The sequence below is a fragment of the Tupaia chinensis genome, unplaced genomic scaffold (assembly GCF_000334495.1).
Source record: "Tupaia chinensis unplaced genomic scaffold, TupChi_1.0 Scaffold000001_1, whole genome shotgun sequence".
Lineage (NCBI taxonomy): Eukaryota > Metazoa > Chordata > Mammalia > Scandentia > Tupaiidae > Tupaia > Tupaia belangeri.
Genome location: NW_006159427.1, coordinates 2,427,587 through 2,451,305, shown reverse-complemented (window position 1 = coordinate 2,451,305; position 23,719 = coordinate 2,427,587). Strand labels below are relative to the sequence as shown.

At 45.7% G+C, this 23,719-nt stretch overlaps 1 protein-coding gene across 1 annotated transcript in view; it reads right to left on the bottom strand.

Annotated features, from left to right (window-relative positions):
* The window catches only part of KIAA1217 (KIAA1217 ortholog), a gene marked incomplete in the record, with an annotated part of 421,704 nt that overhangs the window by 40,686 nt on the left and 357,299 nt on the right, over positions 1-23,719 (bottom strand). The window contains 2 exon segments of the mRNA XM_027771604.1: positions 7,788-7,954; positions 16,532-16,581. Coding sequence (XP_027627405.1) covers positions 7,788-7,954; positions 16,532-16,581 — 217 coding nt within the window.

The window sequence follows — 23,719 nt, the reverse complement described above, 5'->3', positions numbered from 1 at the left end:
ATGAGAAGTCAGTGCTAATTTTTATTTGTTATATGTAATGTGTCATTTCTCCTATCTGTTTTCAGATTTTTCTATTTATCACTGTTTTTAAGCAATTGATTACAATGTGCTCTGGTTTGGTTTCATTTTTACTTACCAGTCTAGAGGTTTATTGAGCATTTTTTGGCCTTGGAGATACAGCTTTCAACAAATTTGGAAAAATGTCAGTCATTAACTCTTCACATATTTTTCTCTCCCCTCTTAATCACTTAAAATTGTTAAAGAAGGAACTTAATTTTAGTTCATTTTCTTCAGTCTTTTGACTTTCTATACTTCAGTTTGTAGCTTCTATTGTCATGTTTTCCAACTGACTGCTATTTCCTTTGAGCAGTGATTAATCTCCTGTTAAATTCATTCAGATTTTGGTTTTTGCTCTTCAAGGCTCCACTTGAATTTCTTTTATAGCTTCCACTTCTTGTCTCACTAAATATGTTCACTCAAGTCCTTGAGAATAATTATAATAACTGTTTAGAAATCCTTTCTGTTGATTTTAATCTCCCTGCCGTGGTTTCTATTAACTAGTTTGTTTTTGTTTTTGTTTTTTGGTTATAGGTCATGTTTTTCAGCATATCCTATACTAGAAATCTAATCTGGTAATTTTTGACTGGATGTTGGACATGGAGTTTTAGATTTTATTATTCCCTTGATGAATTCTGGAATTTTCTGAAATAGGTCAGGCACTTGTATACCAAGTAACTGACAATGCTGACTTCAAAAAATGAATTGAGAAAGATCATCTACTTTGTTTTTAAGAAGTTTCCTTATAAGCATTGTTACAGTGAATCTACTGTAGGGTCAATTTAGTCCCCAGGTGAGGCGTAGTCCTTTCTCTCTATATTGAATGCCCACATACTCAGCAGAGCTTCTCTGCCCTGACTTGTCAAAACGCGAGCAGCCTACAGGCTTGGAAATTTTTGAGCTTACAGCCCCCAACTTGGTCTTTTCTTGGCTTCTCATCCAATAAAAGATCCAAAGATTTATGTAGTTCTTTCCCCGCAGAATTTTTTTCTATTTGGTACTCCAGTCCACAAACTCTGGCTGATTTAGCTCTGTTAATTTCGATTTTATCTCATTGACTAAGTCAGATTGTCAGTACCCGCTTGGGTCATCCCTTCTAGTATCAGGATGTAGAAAGTGTCTCTAGGCAGACAGCTGGGTCAAGTGAACCTTTTACATTCTCCTAAGGATCACAGTCTTGTGTGGTCTATTGTCCAATGTCCAAAAACCAGTTGTTTTACATTTGTTTTTCAGTTTTCTAGTTGCCAACAGGAAACAAGTGGAATTGCAGTTATTTCCTTATAGCTGAAAACACAATTCATTAAAAACGCCTTGGCGTGTTTATAAGCATACTTAGACAGAAATAATGTTCTTGGCCATTAAATTTTAATTGGACCAAATAAATTACCCATATCTACTTCATGATGAAAGTAGGAAACTGTATAAAGCTAATTTCACCCACCTCAAGATGAACCATTACCCCACATACTCACTTTTGTTTTCCTAGGTAAAATCTATGACTATCCATCTTGCAACAACGGGTAGGACAATGACACTGATTGTGCTTTGACACAGGACAGTGGCTATGCCACATATCGGGCGGTTTCATGGTGACAGCCAGACTCCTGACCACTTGTATAAGTTTCCCTAGGACTTAGGGAGCCAAAAAAAAAGAATGCCTGGTCATAGCTATGTGTTATCTGGGTGTTGCCTCCCCATCTTAGATAGCTTGTTGTTCGCAGATCTGGCTAGGGCTAAGTGCATCATTCAGCAGTCTGTCAAGCTCTGTAACAGTTCCATTTACTACTTCTTGGTAGGGGAAGGTACACTTGCTCTGCTAAGCCAATCTCTGGGGTGCTTTCTTCAGAAACGCACATTCCCACGACCATTACTTTGCATGTCAGAAGATAAATGAGACTCTGGTACCTTTCCATGAGGCACTATCTTATACAAAGACACATTAAGAAACTGTGTTGAATTATACCATTTCAAACACAAGGGCTCAGTGTGCCAGAGTTTCTTTTTGTATGTTGTTATTTTGCCTCCATCTCCTGAGAAGAGATAACAAATTCCTAATAGTCATAAACTGTAAGACTGAATTCAGAATACCCCAATTTTTTTATTTATTAGAAAACAGAATAAGGAGATAAGGTATGAGGAAAGAAAAATGTGAGAATTAGAGAAGATGTATCAATTCTCTATTTAGACAAAAATCTCATTTAGCCTCCACAGAACCTGTTTACTGTCTCTTCCAGAAGCTTCCTCTTCCCTCAGCTTCTCTCTCTCCCTCCCTCACCAAGAGGGACAGCATACAATCACTTTTTTTTTTTTTGAGAGATTTTCACTGTAGGGCGCGTGCGCTCGCCAGACAGAGAGAGACAGAAAGCGAGAAATCACCCCCCGGGGAGGATGGTCACGCCGCAATCCCTTCTCCTCCATTCTCCTCTTGGGATCTTGGGCACGCACGCACACGCGCCTGGCGTGAGTTTTAAGCCACCGGGTCCGGGACGTGAAGTAGGGGAAGGTACACTTGCTCTGCTAAGCCAATCTCTGGGGTGCTTTCTTCAGAAACGCACATTCCCACGACCATTACTTTGCATGTCAGAAGATAAATGAGACTCTGGTACCTTTCCATGAGGCACTATCTTATACAAAGACACATTAAGAAACTGTGTTGAATTATACCATTTCAAACACAAGGGCTCAGTGTGCCAGAGTTTCTTTTTGTATGTTGTTATTTTGCCTCCATCTCCTGAGAAGAGATAACAAATTCCTAATAGTCATAAACTGTAAGACTGAATTCAGAATACCCCAATTTTTTTATTTATTAGAAAACAGAATAAGGAGATAAGGTATGAGGAAAGAAAAATGTGAGAATTAGAGAAGATGTATCAATTCTCTATTTAGACAAAAATCTCATTTAGCCTCCACAGAACCTGTTTACTGTCTCTTCCAGAAGCTTCCTCTTCCCTCAGCTTCTCTCTCTCCCTCCCTCACCAAGAGGGACAGCATACAATCACTTTTTTTTTTTTTGAGAGATTTTCACTGTAGGGCGCGTGCGCTCGCCAGACAGAGAGAGACAGAAAGCGAGAAATCACCCCCCGGGGAGGATGGTCACGCCGCAATCCCTTCTCCTCCATTCTCCTCTTGGGATCTTGGGCACGCACGCACACGCGCCTGGCGTGAGTTTTAAGCCACCGGGTCCGGGACGTGAACCGCGGTCGACTACGTGGGAGTCCAGCGACACAGCCATTACGCTAACTGCTGGTTCCCAGCATACAATCACTTTTGTGGTTAGGGTATTACCTTGGCAAAATCCAAGGACAGTGACATTTTGAGAAAAAGATATTACCTCTCATTTAGAAAAAAAAAAATGTTTTTTTTAAAAAAATTATATTGGAAAATATAATGAGCAAAGGCAATTATCTTTTTGAAGAGCATGTTTGTTAGGTACAAGATCTTGCTATGTCAGGGCCCTTTTCTTTGGTTGCCAGCTACAGACCTAACTATTATTTGTGATTGGAAACATAATGATATAAAAAGTTTATATAGTTCTTGTATCAATTTTAACTAAGCAGAAAACACATCTGACTTGGCACTAGGAATGAGATATATTGTTTAAAGTCAGGATGTTAAGTAACTGGGTGTGCCTTCTGCATTACAGGATGATGGCTGCCTTATTCGATTCTGCTTCACTCTTATGATATTTGATTGATCTTGACATTTGCTGGAGGCATCTTGATGGACTAAACATTCCTAATGCCTGAGAGCAGAAGCTTTTGCCCTGGAACATTCTACAACAGAATCAGTCATGTAAAGCCTCTAGTCCATACCAATGAAGTCAGACTCAGTCTTTGATTGAGTTGCCAAAGAGAAATACCTGAGACTGAGTGATATATAAAGAATAGAGGCTTATTTGACTCACGATTCTGGTGGCTGAAAAGTCCAAAGGCATGAAGCTCACTTTCACAACATTCTGACAGAATAGAGAGGATAGTGGCTATGTGCAGGGAGAGTGGAGTCTGTATATCATGTCAGTTTCTCTCCTTATAAACCCACCAGGAGTGAATTGTAGGGGATGTCACACATTTCCTTCCAAAGGTCCCACCTTTCAACACAATAATTGAATCAAGTTTTCATTCTCTTAATCCTGTCACAGTGGCTCAACACATGAATTTCCAGGGGACACATTTGAATCACAGCAATTGATAATTTTGTTAAGGGCCTCAGTTGATTCCAATGGGTAGCCAGGATTGAGACCCACCTTTATGCTGATAATGCATGTGAAACTAGAGAGCAACGAACTACATGGACGGGGACTTCATGGTGTTTTTGATTTGCTTAGGCTTCTCTTGCCTCCCTTGACATTCCTTTGCCCTGCTGAAATCTACTCAGCCACTGTGTCTGCATCCAATTTCTGTTCCTGAGAATAATCCATCAATTTTGAAAATGAAAATGCTCAAATAGGATATGCTTTACAGCCTGGGATTTTCCAATGATTTAATTATCTAATTACTGGAGCCGGCTGCCAAGCACAAAAGATTTCATTCAGTTTCACTATTTTGCAACACAGTTCAAAGAACATTTGAATTTCTAATTCAATTTTTGTTCTTTTGAGATGATTCTAGAGAGTTTTGCCTATCTCTAATGATAGCTCCATAATTGGACTTATAGGCACTTGGAGGTTGTACTTCATTTTTGGCGTATAATAATACCTATGCTAAAGAAGAACGGGTGCTGACATAGCTTAATTGTTCTACACTATATTGTCTTAAATAGACTCCTCTGAAAAGACAGAGCTTGAGGGGGAAGAACATTGAATGGGATGTAGAGAATACTAAGGTGGAAATGACAGTAGCCAGGTTCGGAAACGAAGTGTGCATCTTTCCCCATGTGCCTGCTTTCTGGCACTGCACACCCTTGTAAGCTCGAAAGCTCATTTTCTCATTAGGTTTTATTCCCAGAAAGGCAGAAAAGTTGAGCAGGTCTGGAGCAATAACTTGTGTGGTTAAGACAGCATTCCTAGAGCTTGACCAAATACCTTCCTTGTTTAACAAAGCTATATTCTGCACTGAGCAGCCACAGTTCAAGGGTTGCAAGGAGTGGCAAGTTGCAGGAGACCTCTCCCAGCCAGCCAGAGTACCAAAGCCAGCCGCCCACAGGGTGACACTACCGCCACAAACGTCATGCCCCGCGTTTCAAATTCACCTCTAACACCTATGAACTATCCAGAGGAAGCCTGGAATTTACCCAAAGCAATTCCACCCTGTCCCCAAACCAGCAAATGCTCACCTTTGAGAGCAGTTAGGTACTTGAAAACAAATACAATAGTTTTTCTTGATGGTGATAACACAATTTCCAAACAGCCAGTAGATGGCGTTGGAAGGCAGGAGCTTCACAGGAGACTTACCCAACAACCCAGATGAGAACCTGGAAGCCCACCAACTGTCTCAGACAGGCAGAGTGCTAATAATTTGGTTTTAATTGCTTTCCAATTTTTGAAGTAGAGATATTTCACATGAAACTGATATTTCCAGATTCCTTCGAAATACTGAAACATCTAGACACACTGGACTCTGTCAGGGTAAGCGACAGCTGGAATGGAGTGGTCGATGTCCTCTGACGGGGTCGCTTTGCCAGTGTCCCTCTACTTCGATCGTGGAGTTACTGCCTGGGCACTGAAGACACGTGACCTTGTCACCCCTACATTCAAGCTCAGCCCAGCTGCACACTTCATGTCATTGCCAAGTGCCTTTAAAAATTGCAAAGCGAGAGAAGCTAATGCAAAGGTTGTAGAATTTCACAGATGGCATGATTCAGAAGAGGATTTAAAGGAATTTGCGTTGGATGTGCGAGGAGCCTGGGCGTTGCCCTAAAGACAGCGGTCCTTGGAGATCAGCACATGAAGTGGCGTGATCTCTCCTTTCTGCCCTCGTGACTCAAGCCAGGGCTAGGGCAGGTCTCTCAAACCAGATGCCCTCTGTCTGTTCTCTGGTAGGCAGAGGGCAAGAGAAAATAGTTTTATTAGCCTTAATTAGTTGGTGGAAAAACATAGGGCTCATGTCAGTGATGTGCTGAAGGGAGAGAAGAGCTGCAATTCGAAGCCCTGTCTCACAGGCGCGGGAGGTTGACTCCACTGGCTACTGAGGACGCCATGGCTGCACCGCTGTCTCAGGCTCCTGGGAGTGTTCACTGCTTACATATGTTTAAATTGAGAGGTCTGTTTTTGTTTTTATTTTTATTTATTTTTTAAGAGAGATTTTTGCTATGGGGTGTGTGCACTTGCCAGAAAGACAGGAAGCAAGAAATTACTCCCCAAGAGGGATGACCCATGCCGCAATCCCTTCTCCTCCACTTCCTCTTGGGATTTTGGGCATATGTGCCCAGCGTGAGTTTCAAGCTGTCAGGTCCGAGACTCAAACCACGGTCGGTCATGTGGGAGGTCAGCGACGTAAGCTAGGCTCTGTTTTTTATGTTGTGTTTTGTTTTTTGAAACTACATTTATTTCTTCCCTAAGAGAGAGAGAAATAGAGAGAGAGACACACCCTCCCATCAGGGGCTTCTTGCCACAATCTCTAGCCTCAGCCAACCTGCCCGGCACACATAAGGTAGCAGGATGGGAAGCCAGGACTTTTCCCACGGGGGTCCGGCTGCACTGTTGCTGCACTACTCTCCGGACCCTAGATTACCAGCTTTGTGACACTGGGGAGGATGCCTGGGCAGCGTCTAAGTCAGCACCACCACCTCAGTGTCCGCCTGGTCACCAAAGGCAGGGAGGCTGACTCACGAAGCAAACATGATCTCATAAGGAGAGGTGCCAGTCAGCTCCTGTTACCCACCCGACAGAGAGCTGATTCTGCCTGGGCAGGATTATGAGATCTGTTGACCAAGATTTGTGACATGCAGGGTCATTTTCCCTCCTGTTTGGTTCCCATACAGTTCATATATTCCTTAATGATGGGAGAGGGTGAGGAAAATATGGAACACACAATGCAAATAAAGTAGATGTTTTTCTCAACAAATCATCATGATGGCTTTTTTCCCTTATGAATTAACATTCTATTCTAAACTCAGTTCAAAATACATCACAATTCCTTGCACCCCCCAAAAAGAAACTGGGCTGACTATCACACCTTTTCACCCGCTCATTGGGAGGACAAAGCAGCCTAAATTCTGGAAGCAGGTGGCCTTAGCCGGCTGCTAGAATGCTCTACAGGGCTCCTCTCCTTTTACTTCGCCTCCAAAAACAGATGCTGAATAGTTTCTTCGTGTATAAAAGCATGCACAGTGGGCCAGCCCACGGCATGGCGGTTAAGGCAGCTGGATCCCACAGGCCCCACTGTGAGGTCCGAGTCCCAGAGACACACGGGGTGCATGTGTGTGTGTGCCCAAAATCCCTAAAGGAGAAGTGGAGAGGTACTGTGGTATGACTCTGCCCCATGGGGGGCACATTCTTCCTCCTCCAGCCCCTAGGCCTGGGCGTGTCTTTCCTGCAGGGGTAAATGCCAGCTGGCAACATTTTTTTAAAGAAGAAAAAAAAAAAAAGCAAGCACAGTTTAGAGACTAGTTACAGGCTGACTGCGGTCACATGTGAGCAGAAGCTGGGCCTTTTCTGCTCTCTTCTCTGGGGCCTTCTTTAGCCCAGGACAGTGTGCTATAGAGAGCTCAGGGAAAGAAAGAGGGGTAGGGGTGTGGGAGAAGGCTGTTGAGGGCGGCTAAGGGAGCACGATCCGTGAAAGCCCGGTGTGTACCTGGAGCTGTCGCATCTGCTGCAGCTGGAGCCGGAGTTCAGCCACGTTCCGCCTCATGTCCCGCAGGCTCAGGTGCACAGCTGAGGTGCCAGCAGGCAGGGGCTGGCTGGGCGGCCCTGTGGACTCCAGGGCACTGAGAGTCTTCCCGCCAGAAATGTGGGGAGCACCTACGAGAACAAAGAGCAAAGTACCTAAGAATGTCCAGAAGGAGAGTCTAAGCTCTGAGCCCCACCCTATACAATTATTGGTGACTCTAAAAAATGCCCATTTCTGTCATTGTCAAACAGAACATAGACCATACAGTGTTCTAGGATGCTGTCTGAAAACCGTTCTGGAAGTTAGTGCTATAAGAACGCAGGGCAGCACATACAGCCTGACGCTGGGTGAAGGAAGCTGTCTATGCCCCTGCTACCTGCCAGTCTGTCCATCACCTGTCTGTATGTCACCTCTCCATCAATCCATCAGTCAGTCTCCCAAGAAGCTAACACCTGGGGCCGGCAGGTGGTGGAGTAGTTAAGGCTCCCACATAGGCCATCGCGGTCTAAGTCCCGGACCCGGTGGCTTGAAACTCATGTCAGGCTCAGGTGAATGTGTGCCCAAAATTCTGAGAGGAGAATGAAGGAGAAGGGATTGCAGCATGGACATTCCCTCTGGGGGATGATTTCTTACTTTCAGTCTCTCTGTCAAGCACATGCACCCTCCAGCAAAAATCTCTCAAAACAAAAAATAAAGAAAAAAAGCAGCAGCTCAGGCTGGCCCTATGGCACAGAGGTTAAAGGAACCAGATTCTGCATGGCCAACCATGGTTCAAATCCTGGCTCTGGTGGCTTGAAAAACATGCCAAGTGTGTCAGCAGGATGGAGAAATGAGGATGGGATTGTGGGTGACCATGTCCCATTGGGAGGTGACCATGTCCCATGATAACTCAAACACACTGTCTCTCTGGCAAGCACATGTGACCTCTGACAACTGAAAAAAAAAAAAGTGACTTTCTATATTCTCACCTAACTGCCTATCATCTATTTACCTCTGCCTATCATCTATTTATCACCTATCTATCTGCATATCTTCAATCATCTAGCCATCATCTGTTTTAGGTATCTTCTTAATCATACAGATTTCCACAGAGAAAAGTTAGTCTATATAATGAAGTGTTAACCCTCTTCAGCTTGTGGTAAGTCATATAGACTTTATATATATTTTAAAGATTTATTATGATTATTATTGTTATTAATTCAACTGAGAGAGATAGAGAGAAAGAGAGAGAGCGAGAGTGAAAGTGAGAAAGCGAGCTGCCAGGTCTGGGATGCACACCACGGTCAGTCATGTGGGAGTCTAGCACCTTAACCACCATGCCACCTGCTGGCCTCAAAGTTTTATATTTTTTTATTTCTAACAGGTTGCCAGAAAAGAACATACTTTTCTATGTTTTTCAAAGGTCATTTACTTATTAATATAGAAAGAACAAAGATCATTAGTTTTGTTCAATAACCTTTTGCCAGCTTTCAGTGAGCCTCATAATTCCTTGTTCATAGAAGGACCAGTCTTTATTGGTGAAAAACTGAATAAGGTGCTGATTTACAGCCTCACCTGAATTGAATGTTACACCACGTTAGGAATTTGAAGGGAGCGAAACAAGTGGATGTCTGATGGCACGAGGTCAGGCGAGTGTGGTGGGTGTGGGAACACAGACCAGCCAGCGCCAGTGATATTTGACAGAGGAGTAGACTTGCGTGTGATCTCGTTTTGTCATGATGGAACACGACTCTACAATCAACGAGCTCTGGACGTTTCCGGATGATGGATTTGTTCAAACTGTCCAGCTGCCCACAGTACACATTCACACCGACTGTTTGCTTCCTTGGTGGGAGCTCGCAAACACGCCACCTTTAAAAGCCCACATTGAGAGCATGAGCATCCTCTGATGAATGTCTGCTGTCAGTGTCATTTGGGGTTAATCATCATGTGGAGATCAAGACTGTTTGCACACCCCATTGTTGAAAGCAATCTACCTCTCATCACCAGAGAAGGATCATTTTCCTCACGCTTCATGAGCGTATCGCAGAGGTCATATGCGCCATCAAACGAACTTCTTTGAGTTAAAGAGGAGCCCAAGTATGGAGCTTGCTTACGTCTCCCAGCTTCTTCAGGTGGCTGTGAGTGCTTGCATGACGGATGCTCAATGTTTCTGCCATCTCCTGAGCTGTGTAACGTGGGTTTGATGGAATCAATGCTTTATTCTGTCATTCTCAACCTCAGTGGACCTCCCTGACTAAGGCGTGCCGTTGAGATCAAAATCAGCAGCCTGGGACTCTGAACCATCACTGGCACTGCCGTTCTTATAGAGCATTGTCACTATATACCATACACAACTTTTCACGAGCTTGATGTGTGTTTTTCCCTTTATGGAAGTAAAACAATAAAATATGGCCAAAATGCAGTTTGGTCTCCCATCTTCAGTTTGTTGTGAAATCTCGAAAACTCAACCAAATTGCTCGATTTTTTTTTTCCAGAACGAAGCTAGAACTGTCAGCTGTCAAATGGCACAGCAATAACAGATGCGAATGACTCTAGTACTTCTAAAAATGAACTAGTGCCATCCATTGCAAAAATGCACCATTGCTTTTCCAATAACCCCAATATTCTTTGTATTTTTAAATCTTCATAGTGACTACCTGTGATACTGTAACAGAAAAGGCACTCCTACAAGGCATGGACCTGGGCCAGCAGGTGATGTGGTACTTAAGGGAGCTGGATACCACATGGCCAAGGGTGTGGTTTGAGTCCCAGATGTGGTGGCTTGGAAAAACACACTGGGAGCCTGTGTGTGCATACCCAAAATCCCAAGAAGAGGATGGGAAAGGGATTGTAGTGTGGCCAATCTCCAATCCCCCTGGGGGTACTTTAGTTTCCCCTCCAGGACTACCTCATCTCTCTCTAGTGGGTACACATCTCTTTAGCAAACAAATAAACAAGAAGTCTAGGACCCACTAGAGAATGCTTTTGTGACTATTTTCTGCATGGCACAGACTTTACTTCTGGGTAGAGATCTGCCCGTCACCAGGAAATCTAAGGAGAAGTGGGGTGCACTCTTAATCTTTAGATTTTCTAAGCTGAAAGCAGCAGGACCTGTGTACACATCTCCTTAGGAAGAAGACAAGGCATGGCGTGAAATTTTTTCAGGAGTGAAATCAGAAAAAGCACCAGAAAGAAATTCCTAACTTGTTTTCTAGCTGCCATAAACTTTTAAAAAATAATTATTTATTTTATTTTGTTTATTATTATTTTAAAATCGGGTATAGGGCATGTGCACTCACCAGAAAAAGAGAGGGAGGGAGAGAGAGAAAAAGAAAGCAAGCCGCCCGGTCTGGGACTTGAACCTTGATTGGTCATGTTGGAATCTAGCACCTTAACCACCACACCACCTACTGGCACCAAGCTTCTACTCCTTGAGTTCAGCATAAATAATCCTCATGGATTTCATAAAGTCCATCAGAAAATGGCCTGATCTGAAGAAGTTTGCTTTCAAAATGACTCAAAAAGAACCCCAGGAGGGACCAGCAGATGGCATACTAGTTACGTCACTGGCCTCCTATGTAGTCTACCACAGTTTGAGCCCTGGACCTGATGACTTAAAACTCATGCCAGGACTGTGTGGGTCCATGTCCAAGATTCTGAGAGGAGAATAGAGGAGAAGGGATTGCAGTGTGGCCATCCCCCCTAGAGGGTGATTTCTTGCTTTCTGTCTCTCTAGCAAGCACATGTGCCCAATAGCAAAAATCTCTCTTTCTCTCTCTCTCAAAAAAAAAAAAAAAAAAAAGAACCTTGGGCAGGAATTATAAGCAAAGGGTAAGGTTTGTTTAAACCTGTTTCCTTTTTAGGAAAATGCAATTTTATGGGAACAGGCCCACATTACATGCACGCGTGCGCGCGCACACACACATACACACACACACACACACACTTACTCAGTTCTCTTTCCTATAAAGAGAAAAAGAGAAGCTTCGGGACAGGATGGGCTGGCATGACAGGACAGAACCCTGTTAGGTATCTTCACTTCCTGGAGCTGTCACAACTGGTGGCCCATCTTCCCTCTCGGCTCAACAACCAGCAGAGGATTTCCTTCCCCAGCAGGTACCAAGCAAAGTCTCTGCAGAACTGGTGCCATTGGCAGTGGTGACGTGCCAGTAAGGGAGCAGTCCCTGGCGTCCTCACACCTGGCCTCAGCAGTGCCAGCAGCGGACAGCACACCAAGCTCTCCTCCTTGGTGACTCGGACAGAGCTGCTGCCAGCCTGCTAAGGACCCCCGTGGGGATGTCAGGGCATCATAGAAGACGTTTTAAGGGATTCACAAAGAAACTCCAGCAGACCAGACAGTGAACTTGCAGGGAACTTAGGAACTCACATCATTACCTTTCATCCTGGTTCTGACCCACTTCCAGGTGTACCCACTCCTCAGGTCAAAATCACCCTCAAACAGCATGACTTGGCGCCTCTACAATGATTTTGGACCATTCTCCAACCGTGCAGGTCCTAAGTACAAGAACACCCTACAGCATTCCCACGAACCGCAGCTGTGGACGGAGCTCCGAGCCTTCAAGGCCAACTATTCTGAGGGGATCACAATGGACTGGCAGTTTTCCACACCCACATGTGGGGGGGTGGGGGCCACGGGTTTTCCCCATAGGCCTAGCCTGGTGAGAAGAGGCACTTCCACATACAGTTTGTCCTCAGAACCTTTTTGCTTTCTTGTACTTCACCTTTGGGTCAGTCGTATCTTTTTATTTATTTATGAGAGCTTTTGCTACAGAGTGGATGTGCTTCCTGGAGAGACGGAGAGACAGGGAGAGAGAAAGCGAGAAATAACACCCCCGCCCCTGCCTGCCAGGATCGTCAGAGCTACTGGCCACGTAGGAATCTCTTCTCCTCCATTTTCCTTTTCGATTCTGGGCACACATACACACATACCTGGTGCGAGTTTCAAGCTGCTGGATCTAGGACTCGAACTGAGGTCAGCCACATAGCAGTTCAGTACCTTAACCACTATGCCACCTGCCGGCCCTGGTCAGTTATATCTTAACACAAGTCTTATTAAGTGCACATTTGATGTGAATTTACTGTATCTTGTGATAGAAAGAACATGGTTCATGGGTTGGCTAGGCCGGCTGTCATTCTTACTAGCTGTGTGGCTTTGGATGAGTGACTCAAACTCTCTGAGCTTTATCTTCCTTCCATTTAAAATAAAGATAACACCATCTTCCTTATAGTGTTACGTGTGTTAAATAATATAATGCACAGTGTAAAACACACAGGCGTGCCTTTGGGATGGGAGGGTCCTTTTGTTCTCTTAATATTTATATTCAACTCCGTACATATTCCTGAAGTAACAGGAAGAGCAGTTTTCCTTTCTCGCGTTTATCCTTGGCCAGAGGAATTCCTTGACTTCTCTACAATCCTGTTTGTGTAGGGCTGACCCACTTCCAGGTGTACCCACTCCTCAGGTCAAAATCACCCTCAAACAGCATGACTTGGCGCCTCTACAATGATTTTGGACCATTCTCCAACCGTGCAGGTCCTAAGTACAAGAACACCCTACAGCATTCCCACGAACCGCAGCTGTGGACGGAGCTCCGAGCCTTCAAGGCCAACTATTCTGAGGGGATCACAATGGACTGGCAGTTTTCCACACCCACATGTGGGGGGGTGGGGGCCACGGGTTTTCCCCATAGGCCTAGCCTGGTGAGAAGAGGCACTTCCACATACAGTTTGTCCTCAGAACCTTTTTGCTTTCTTGTACTTCACCTTTGGGTCAGTCGTATCTTTTTATTTATTTATGAGAGCTTTTGCTACAGAGTGGATGTGCTTCCTGGAGAGACGGAGAGACAGGGAGAGAGAAAGCGAGAAATAACACCCCCGCCCCTGCCTGCCAGGATCGTCAGAGCTACTGGCCACGTAGGAATCTCTTCTCCTCCATTTTCCTTTTCGATTCTGGGCACACATACACACATACCTGGTGCGAGTTTCAAGCTGCTGGATCTAGGACTCGAACTGAGGTCAGCCACATAGCAGTTCAGTACCTTAACCACTATGCCACCTGCCGGCCCTGGTCAGTTATATCTTAACACAAGTCTTATTAAGTGCACATTTGATGTGAATTTACTGTATCTTGTGATAGAAAGAACATGGTTCATGGGTTGGCTAGGCCGGCTGTCATTCTTACTAGCTGTGTGGCTTTGGATGAGTGACTCAAACTCTCTGAGCTTTATCTTCCTTCCATTTAAAATAAAGATAACACCATCTTCCTTATAGTGTTACGTGTGTTAAATAATATAATGCACAGTGTAAAACACACAGGCGTGCCTTTGGGATGGGAGGGTCCTTTTGTTCTCTTAATATTTATATTCAACTCCGTACATATTCCTGAAGTAACAGGAAGAGCAGTTTTCCTTTCTCGCGTTTATCCTTGGCCAGAGGAATTCCTTGACTTCTCTACAATCCTGTTTGTACAGGGATAACACTTCCTGTCCTGTAGCTTACTTCCTAGGATGCCAAAACAATTCATATATCTTGTGTGCTTGTACAAGGTTGCTATGGTAACTAGGCCCCTGGGGACAATGTCTAGCCCTGCCCCATTAGAATGAGAAAGACCAAACTCAGCAGAGACTCTGGGAGCAGGTAATGTGCACTTTGCTGGGGGCCTCAAACCAGCTTAGCCTTTCAGAAGGGAAGGCTGGGAGCCTGTCGTCAGAGCTACTGAACTGTTTGTCCCTTTGGACTTACTGAATCCACTTTGGGATCTATATCTAGGAAATTATGCTTGTTCCTTGCTCCGTGCCAAAAAATAAGAGACAGTAATAAGCATTTTCAAAAACAATGAAATAATCAACGTAAATCTTTAAAGGGACAGGAATTTCTTAAAATGAAAGACTGAAATGAAATGACAGGGGTGCGAGCATGGTTGCGATGTGTCCTGCCTGTGGACGTGTGTTCAGTTTCCTCATCTGGAACGAAGGAATAAAATCCGCACCCATCTAGCCCCGGAGGAAGTGTTAGGAGTGGATGGAGAACACACCCAAAACACCCAGAACAGCCTGGCACACAAGAAGCAACTCCAAATGTCTATTATTACTATTCCACAAAAATGAAAAGGAACAGAAGGAGAACACGAAGAAGCACGTACGCATTGATTAGAACAATGGTGGTGGATACTAATCATTTTGACAATGGATTTCAGAGGGCTGGAAGGTTTTAGTATTCTGCAGTTTCCTAAGCTTACCATAAATAAGAAAAGAATGAGTGAATGATTATTTCTAAAATGAACTGGCAATTACTCTGAAGGCATGTTTAGCGATTTCTCTGAAATAATTGTCTGGCTTTGGCCAAGGCCACTGGCTGATTTCTAAGTAAAGCAGTACACCCATCAGGATCGGGATCACAGAAGAGGGGCCCGTTGGCTGTGCGGCTACACTGCGCTTGGCCTCTGAGCAGAACAGGATGGAAAGAGGCCTTCGCTTCCGTCCCCAAGTCTGTCCAGTCTACCACACCACACAAAACTGGACATGGGTTTTCCCCACAAAAGGGATTTCACTCGACTTGACACGTGCTTCCTGTGGAATTTATTAGAGCATCTGAACCTGTTTCCTGCTTCTGATTTCTATTTCTAACTAGATGGGAGGGGACACTTCACCTGGAGAGACGCCTGCCCTGGACCTGCAGATGAGATGTGCGTCAAATAGGCAGGATCTTCGAAAAGGTCAAGGCAAATGCATATTATAAAAAAACTATGCATGGGCTCAAAAAAAAATTTTTTTTGCACTAAAGTCAATTTATATTTTAGTTCTACTTTCCATGATCATTTTTTGGTTCGTTTGTTTGCTGTAGGGCATGTATGCTCCCTAGGGACAGAAAGAATGAGAAAGAGGGAGGAAGAAAGAGAGATAACACCCCACCCCACCCTAGGAGGGGGATGGCCATGCTGCAATCCCCTCTCCTCCATTCTCCTCCTGGGACCTTTGGCACACAGACACACATGCCCAGCATATTCTTCAAGCTGCCAGGTCTGGTACGCCCAACTGTGAAGTTGGCCAGGTGGGATTCAACCTCTTAACTCCCCCTTCTCTCGGTGCATCTACTGCAGCAGGCTGATGTCCCTCGCAGAACCTTGCAGTGGCTGCAATGGGCACTTAGAACATCGGAATTCCCTCCACCTGGGCAGCTCTTCACCTTCACCCTGCCCTGAGTCCTACTCGTCCGGCAAGCCTCAGTTTGTGCCTGCCCTTCCTCAGGGTAGGCCAGCCCTGTGTAAACGATTTTCTTGCATGTCTCAACACTCAACACATGTAAAATTGCGTGTCGCATATCCACCTTAGCCACAAGTGGCTAAGTCTGGGCAGGCAGTCCCGTATCAGAATGACAGCCTCCATCCCCGCCGTCCGTGCCCAGCACCCAGCATGTGTTTCTTAGGTGTGTGGCCATACGGATGAACAGTAATGTGTGAATGAGTGAGAGAGTGAGTGAACAGCGCTGAGGTGAGATGAGTGCCTGCTTCCTGAGTGAGTGACTCAATCTGGAACTTCGGCATTAGCATGGAAAGTGTGAGAGGGTGAGGACTTATCTGGGAAGCCTCTGAACTCCCAAGGAGTAAGTGACTGAGGGAAGGGCTAAATACTTCTGAAACAGCACGGAGGAGGGGGGCAGAGGAGGGTGCCTGAAGGCCTTCTGGAGCTCAGAGGTCACGTACGTACCTGCACCGTCAGTGTGGCTTCTGCTGGCTGTGGTTTTCATCATTTTCTCGCTGATAAAAGAAAGAGAGAGTCGGCTGTAAGTTTTCAAAATGCCCTTTTCTGTCTTTCGTTTTTGCCCCTTCCATTAACAACGCTAAGCAACTGGCAGTGATGGGAGTAAGCAATGAGGTATCTGAGCACCAGCACCATGCTTGGCCAGGATGGACAGGGCTTCCCGGGTGTGCAGCCGGTGCTGGGGTGCAGCTGGGCACACTTGTGACTTTCAGATGATGGCGGACATGGACACGCGTGGATGGTGGTGGCAGGCACTGCGCAGTGAGTGGTCCATGAAGCCACATGCACCGGGAAGCCTGTTTACCCTTCTTGGGCCAAAGTGTTACTTTTGACCAAGAATTACAGAAGGACAACAAAACAAGAGAAAACAAACACCCCCTCCCCTTGCCATGATTCATAGAGATATGCGTATTTTCAGCCTTGAGATGATTACAAGGAAACAGATTTGGATGAATGAGTTCTCTTAATGATTAAAGAGAAACAGACTGAATTATTTCCTCATTGGTTTGCTTTCTTCTGTTTACCTAGATGCATCTTTGCTACTACTTGTAATGGGCCCTTTAAAAAGCGCAGACTGAACAAGGCCAGTTAAACTGGCAATCTGTTTCTCCATGGCTTGCATCCTCTCTCTGTAAAACAAGAGAATGGTTTGTTAAAGCTCTATTGACTTTCAGACTGGTTTTCAAAGGGGAATGATCTGCCCGAGGGTTATAAAAGGTACCATCCAGTAGTCCGCCAACGTCACCCCAACCTGGCCCAGGACGTGAAGAGCCTGCAAATCCCCAGCTGAGATCAGGACCCAGTGCCCAGAGTTTAATATGAAGCCTGCAATGTCACTGACATGACACTGGGTAGATCTGCTGGGGCCTGCTAGAAAACTGCAAAGGCATCTCCCTGAGAAATACTTCTTTTTGGGTGTCGTGCTTTTCAGCCTTTCTGCCCTGCTTTCATAATCTCACCTGCCCAAAGAGCTCCTTCTAGGACTTGCGTGCTGCCGACTGGCTTTGTTATGAACGATGGAGATGCTGAATGTTGAATGTGCAGTAACACTTGCCCCAGGCCCCCCAAACTGGTGTCTTTCTCTCTCTCTCTCTCTCTTTTTTTTTGGGGGGGGGGTTTGCTTAGGGCGTATGTACCCGCCAGAGAGACAGAGAGAGAGAAAGCAAGAAATCATTCACTGGGGGTGGAGGGACGGTCATGCCATAATCCCTTCTCTTCCATTCTCCTCCTTGGATCTTGGGCACACATGCACACGTGCCCAGCTTGAGTTTTAAGCCGCAGGATCTGGGACTCGAACCGTAGTTAGCCATGTGGGAGTCCAGTGTCTTAACCACTATCCCACCTGCTGGACCCTGGTGTCTCTTCTTAAGATCATGGAAAACTGTGATCAGAAGCAGTGTTTGGGCATAGACGATGTTCAATCGAATGTTGTAGGAAATTCAGCCTGGAAGCTCTCATAGGATCAAGCAGGAAACATCCTGAACAAGCTGGTCATCTCAAGACAGTAATGAAAAGTTCTCCTAAGTATTGACTTTGTGCAGATACCGTACACCTCTCTCTGTAGGTCTCTCTGATGCTACATTATGGTTCATGTGGCATTTGAAATAGGCTCATGGGACCAGCAGATGGCATAATGGTTACGTCGCTGGACTCCCACGTAGTCAACTGCCATTCAAATCCCGGACCCTGTGGCTTAAAACTCACACTTGTGTGCATGTGCGTGTATGCCCCAAATCGCAAGAAGATGAAGGAGAAGGGACTGTGGCATGGCTGTCCCCCCAAGAGATGATTTCTCGCTTTCTGTCTCTGTCTCTCTCTAGGGAGTGCACATGCCCTATAGCAAAAATCTCTCAAAAACAAACAAAAAGGAAATCTACTCATATTTCTGGGCCTCAAACAATGGACACTTCAGAGACCATCAAATATTTTCAACATATTATTAAAACCACAGCACAGCAACCAAGTGAAGAAGGGCATCGCACACGTCACCTCGTGGGAGTTTGGCCGCGTGTCCTTTGGGCGGTAATCCCCTCTTAACCACAGGTGCCTGGAACCACAGATAGTACCAAACCCTTATAGATTGTTTTTCTCTATACATCCATAAGTGTAATTTGTAAATTATGCGCAGTAAGAGACTGACAAATTAACAGGAAGAAACAACAAGATAAGTATACTGTAACAAAAGTTCTAGGGATGTGGACTCTTTCTCAAATATCTTCTTGTACTGTACTCATCTGTTTTCAGACCAAGGTTCACCATAGAGAATGAAAACTGGACAATAAAATAATGGATGAGGGGCAGAGCGACTACTGTTGTTAGAAACAGTGAAAAAAAAGAGAGGGGAGAACAGTTTGCTGTGGGGACCTGTCCTGCCACTGTATCTCGGGGCAGGTGTCCTAGCAGGAGCTTGAGACACCAGAAGGAACCTCAGGCCTCACTGAGGGGCTCCGTCCTGCGGGCCTCCAGTGGTGTGAGTGACGGTGAGTTCTGGGCTACGTGCCACGTGTTCATACACCATGGCTCTTAAATGCAAGCCAACCACTTTATCAGGTACTCAGTGGAGGGACAGGCCATCTGTCCTATCACCAGAAACAAAACAAAACAGCTGGCGACGCTGGGCTTCTTGAAAACTGGAATATCTATTTCCTGAACTTCACGGCCATCAGGAGGATTTTTAAGGGGAACTTTGTCCACACTTTGTGCCTTGAGTCTGGCTGCTGGACTATAAGCAGGGGCGGCATGTGAAGCGCTGAGCTTAGTTTTCAATGACAAGCTTCTGACTTCAGAATTCTATGTCTTTTCTGGGACCAGCAGTTAGCGTAATGGCTATGTCGCTGGACTCCCACGTAGTCGACCGCGGTTCGCGTCCCGGACCCAGTGGCTTAAAACTCACGCCGGGTGCGTGTGCGTGAGTGCCCAAGATCCCAAGAGGAGAATGGAGGAGAAGGGATTGCGGCGTGGCCATCCCCCCTGGGCGGTGATTTCTCCCTTTCTGTCTCTCTGTCTCTCTCTGTCTGGTGAGCACATGCACCCTATAGCAAAAACCTCTCCCCAAAAAACGAATTCTATGCCTTTACTATAGTTTAAACTGGATACATTTGTCACAATACGCCACTTCTTTTTTTGGGGGGGAGAGATTTTTGCTATAGGGTGCGTGCGCTCGCCAGACAGACAGAGAGAGACATAGAGACAGAAAGCGAGAAATCACCCCCCAGGGGAGATGGTCACACCGCAATCCCTTCTCCTCCATTCTCCTCTCGGGATCTTGGGCACGCACACATGCACACGCGCCCGACGTGAGTTTTAAGCCACCGGGTCCGGGACGTGAACCGCGGTCGACTATGTGGGAGTCCAGCAACACAGCCATTACGCTAACTGCTGGTTCCCAATACGCCGCTTCTTGAATACGGTCATGCAGTCAGGATGGTTCATGATCGCACATCCGAACAAAGTGAGTATTATGAGTATCATCTCTGAGAGGGCCAACAAGGAATCTCAGATGGTGAGCGAGGAAACGCACCTCCACAGAGAAACTTTGCAAATGTGCCTAGACACACCAGTGGGTGCCAAATGTGAGCTGAAGAGCATTTCAGGCATACCAGTGTTCGTGGCTTCCTCTGTGCCATAAGCCAGTCCATGTGTCAAACAGAAAAATCAGTAAGAAATTCAAATGAAGAAAGCAGGTTAGTAAATACCCACTGGAAATTCCACATTCATTGGTCCCAGTTGCAATGGCATATGTGAAATGACAGGGTGGGAGTTGATCATGCCGCCCAGCATGGGAGACACAGACCACACAAACTCTTGGAAATGAATGAGAACCGCTCGGTACCAGGTGACATCTGTGCAGCCCCTCGTTCATCCCACAGGAGGTGCCATCCATGACAGTGCTAGAGTCGAACTCACGACCCTGAGTGGAGTTGGATTTAGAGCTACCTTGAGATGTACTAGTTCACTGCTCTTGTTCGATCTTCGGCAAATGCAAAGGATATTGCTTCCAAAGAAAAATAAAAGTGGGGGCCAGTCTTGCAGTGTAGTGTTTCAGGGAGCCCAGCCCACCACAGTTCAAGTCCCAGCCATGGAGGCTTGAAAAACGTGCAGGGTCCACACCCTGACACCATGGAGAGAGAGGAGCAGGAGTGAGTGGCCTGACCATGCCCCATCAGGAGGAACTTTCTCCCCATCTCCTCTCTCTCTCTCTTTGGTGTGTCCCTGTGCCTTCTGGCAATTACTAAAAGTGCCCTACATTTGTGGGATCTAGAAGCTTAGGTGAGGAGATGGCCTGAAGCATTCTGTGGGGTTGGAGTGTGTAACAGGATGGCAGGGTGGCTACCTGAGTACACCAGAGGATGAAATACTAAGAAATGCCAACGTCAAGGACGTCCATGACTGCAGAGCACAAAGGCGCATGTGCGGAGAGGGAAATAACAGTGAGTTCTGGCATCCCAGGGCCAGCAGGGCACAGGCTGGTCAGGGCTAAGCCAGGGTCCTTTCTGATCGTCGGTCCACTGTGTCCATTACCTTGTCCAGCTAAGGAGGGCAGCAGCGTTAAAAACCAAATGAAGCCCCTGCATCACTCCAGGTCAAGAAGACTGTCCTTCAGCTGATCCTCACGGTTAGACCGGTGCAGTGTCAGGGCATAGGCCAGGTCACCTCCACATGGAGTCCACCGGCATTGCACATGTCAGAGGCATTAGCTTCATCTTAGAGGGTGCTTGGCTTCTGCCCTGTGCTTACCCCAGCTAACGGCTACAGGATGTAAAGACAGCCCCCACACAGCTTCCCCCTCTCCAGCCCAGGTACTCCCACGCTAAGCTCTCCTTTGTGGAGCTGTGAGAAATGGAGTGAGTGCTTCCAGTGGCCTCTCTTTGGTTATCGGCTGGGTGACCGGGAAGGAGACATGTTGTGTCAGAGATATGGAGTCAGGAAGCTGCTCCCTGGACACCCTCCGGGAGAGTTCAGGCTCTTAAGCATGACGGTAGAAGGGGAGCGATTCTTTTCCCTTCTGCCGGAACCAGAGGGGCCTGAGCGCGGTGCAGACAGCAATGTGCAGACCACGGATGGGACGACGCATGCGCACCCCACCGTCTCCGCGGAAACCACTGTGCAACATAGATTCCTTTTGACACATGGTAATGAGAAAACTTTTTCCCTCCTATGTAATCATCAAAGTGTTTCTGGTTTCAAGATTCATTTGTGGGAGATTATCTGATTTATAAATTCATAAATAAGATTGTCTTTCCATTTCATGGTTGGTAATCTGGAAACAATTTTATGGTTTAACTAAATTACAACGACTGGAAACTTACACAGTCTTCTCCCATGATGAAATGTTATAAAGTATGTTTTAATGTGAAAAGGGGGGAAAAAAAAGGAAGGTAGTGGAAGAAGAGAAATTAAATACAACCCTGTCATTTTATTACAGTGGCAATTTGGTAGGAAAATCATCAGAACAGTAAAGGCCCATAGGCGAATTCTTGCCCGTATCACTTGGTTTAAGGTAGTACAGGACTGGTATCATTACTGTGGAAAAGACAGTTTAAAAATGATTTCATAAACCATTTTGTATCATTCCATAAACCGTTTCTGTATGATTAGAAAACACAGTTAGGTCGACATTTAGTGCCGTAAGTCAGCCCGGCTGAATGAATCTTCTCAGGGCCCAAACACAGTATTCATACAAACATTCTAGCTGAATTCAGGGAAAGTGCTGGTTTCAATATTGAAGTCCTACTGCTTCAACCAGCTTTCCTTCTAGCCCCATGTCTGTCTGAGAAACTGAAGCAAAACCCATACTGCTGATGGTCTGTTCTCAGTCTTCAGAGTGCAGGGAGAGGGAAAAAAACATCTGTGCCTCGGGAAATATTTACAGCGGCTGACTGCCTGTATAAGCCTTTTTGATTCAAGCATCGCCATCCTCAGTTTTTGACTTGAGGCTTGCCTTTGTACTGACCGAGACCTCATTAAGCCTGAATTAAGTCCTTATCGTCCTATCGCTAAACGAATTAACAGCTATTAAGAAACAAGTAAACAGTGTAACAAGTACCAGACTGGCAGTTTCCCTGTAATGAAGCCCAAAGGATATGGTTTGAAACAACCAGAGGGGGTACCGGAGGGGCTGAGCTGATGTGGCTAGCTCCCAGGCAGAAGCATTGACCTTCCTCACCAGTGACTAACTCTGAAAACCGGTGGCACGGAGCCGGCATGCAGAGAGTACTTACCAGGTGGTCTCTTCATTTGCCTCTAGTTCTAATATTTTGTGATCTCCCCGCCTCACCCTGCCATTCTGGTTCATTGTCTCCCATTTTCTGTCCTCACCAGAAATTGACATTCGGTTTGTGAGTCAGTCAACAAATATTTTTGAGCACTAATAGGTGCTAGGCGTCACCCTAGCTACTGTGGACCAGTCAAGAATAAAGTGTGCTTCCTAAGCAGTTCTTTGCTTTCACGGTGTCAATCTCCCCCAGCCCCCCACCACCCCAGGAGAAATCTAACTAAACTAAAACCTCTCAGTCTTGGCAGTGCTGAAGGCGTTTTCCAGAATGGAACAGTGAACAGGTTTAAAGCTAGGCTATGCCCTTGTTTGTTCATGCCCTGATTCTTTGGTATGAGGGAGAAAAAAAAAAAAAAGTAATTAAAGACACAGTTTTCAGATGAGTTCAACAAAACTCTGGAATGAAAACGATCTGAATTTGTGGTAAAGCTTCAAACAGAACTACGAGCAATGAACTTTCTATTTCTCCCCTAAACTTAGCCTATTGGTAAAAACAAACAAACTGTGCAGCTAAAGGTAGGCCTCCAAAATATGTCCAGGTCAATTTAATTCTTGCTGAAATAGCTATTGAATATGCACTGAAGGTATTGATGCTGGGGGGGGGGGTACTATGACTCATCCTTCTAGGTCCTCAGTATGTATTAATAGTGTCCCCATCATAGCACGTCCTTCTGGGGTGATGGCCGTGTCTGATCATTTTTCTCGCAGCCTCAGTCCTTAGACGAGGACTGGGCAGAGAGAGATCACAAAGAAACAATGTTTTCAGCCTGACCCTGAAGGTTGCGCTTCCTCCCATGGTCCTCTGCCCACAGACTGAGCAGGGAGACAGAACATGCTGGCATGTCAATCCATCGTTCTGT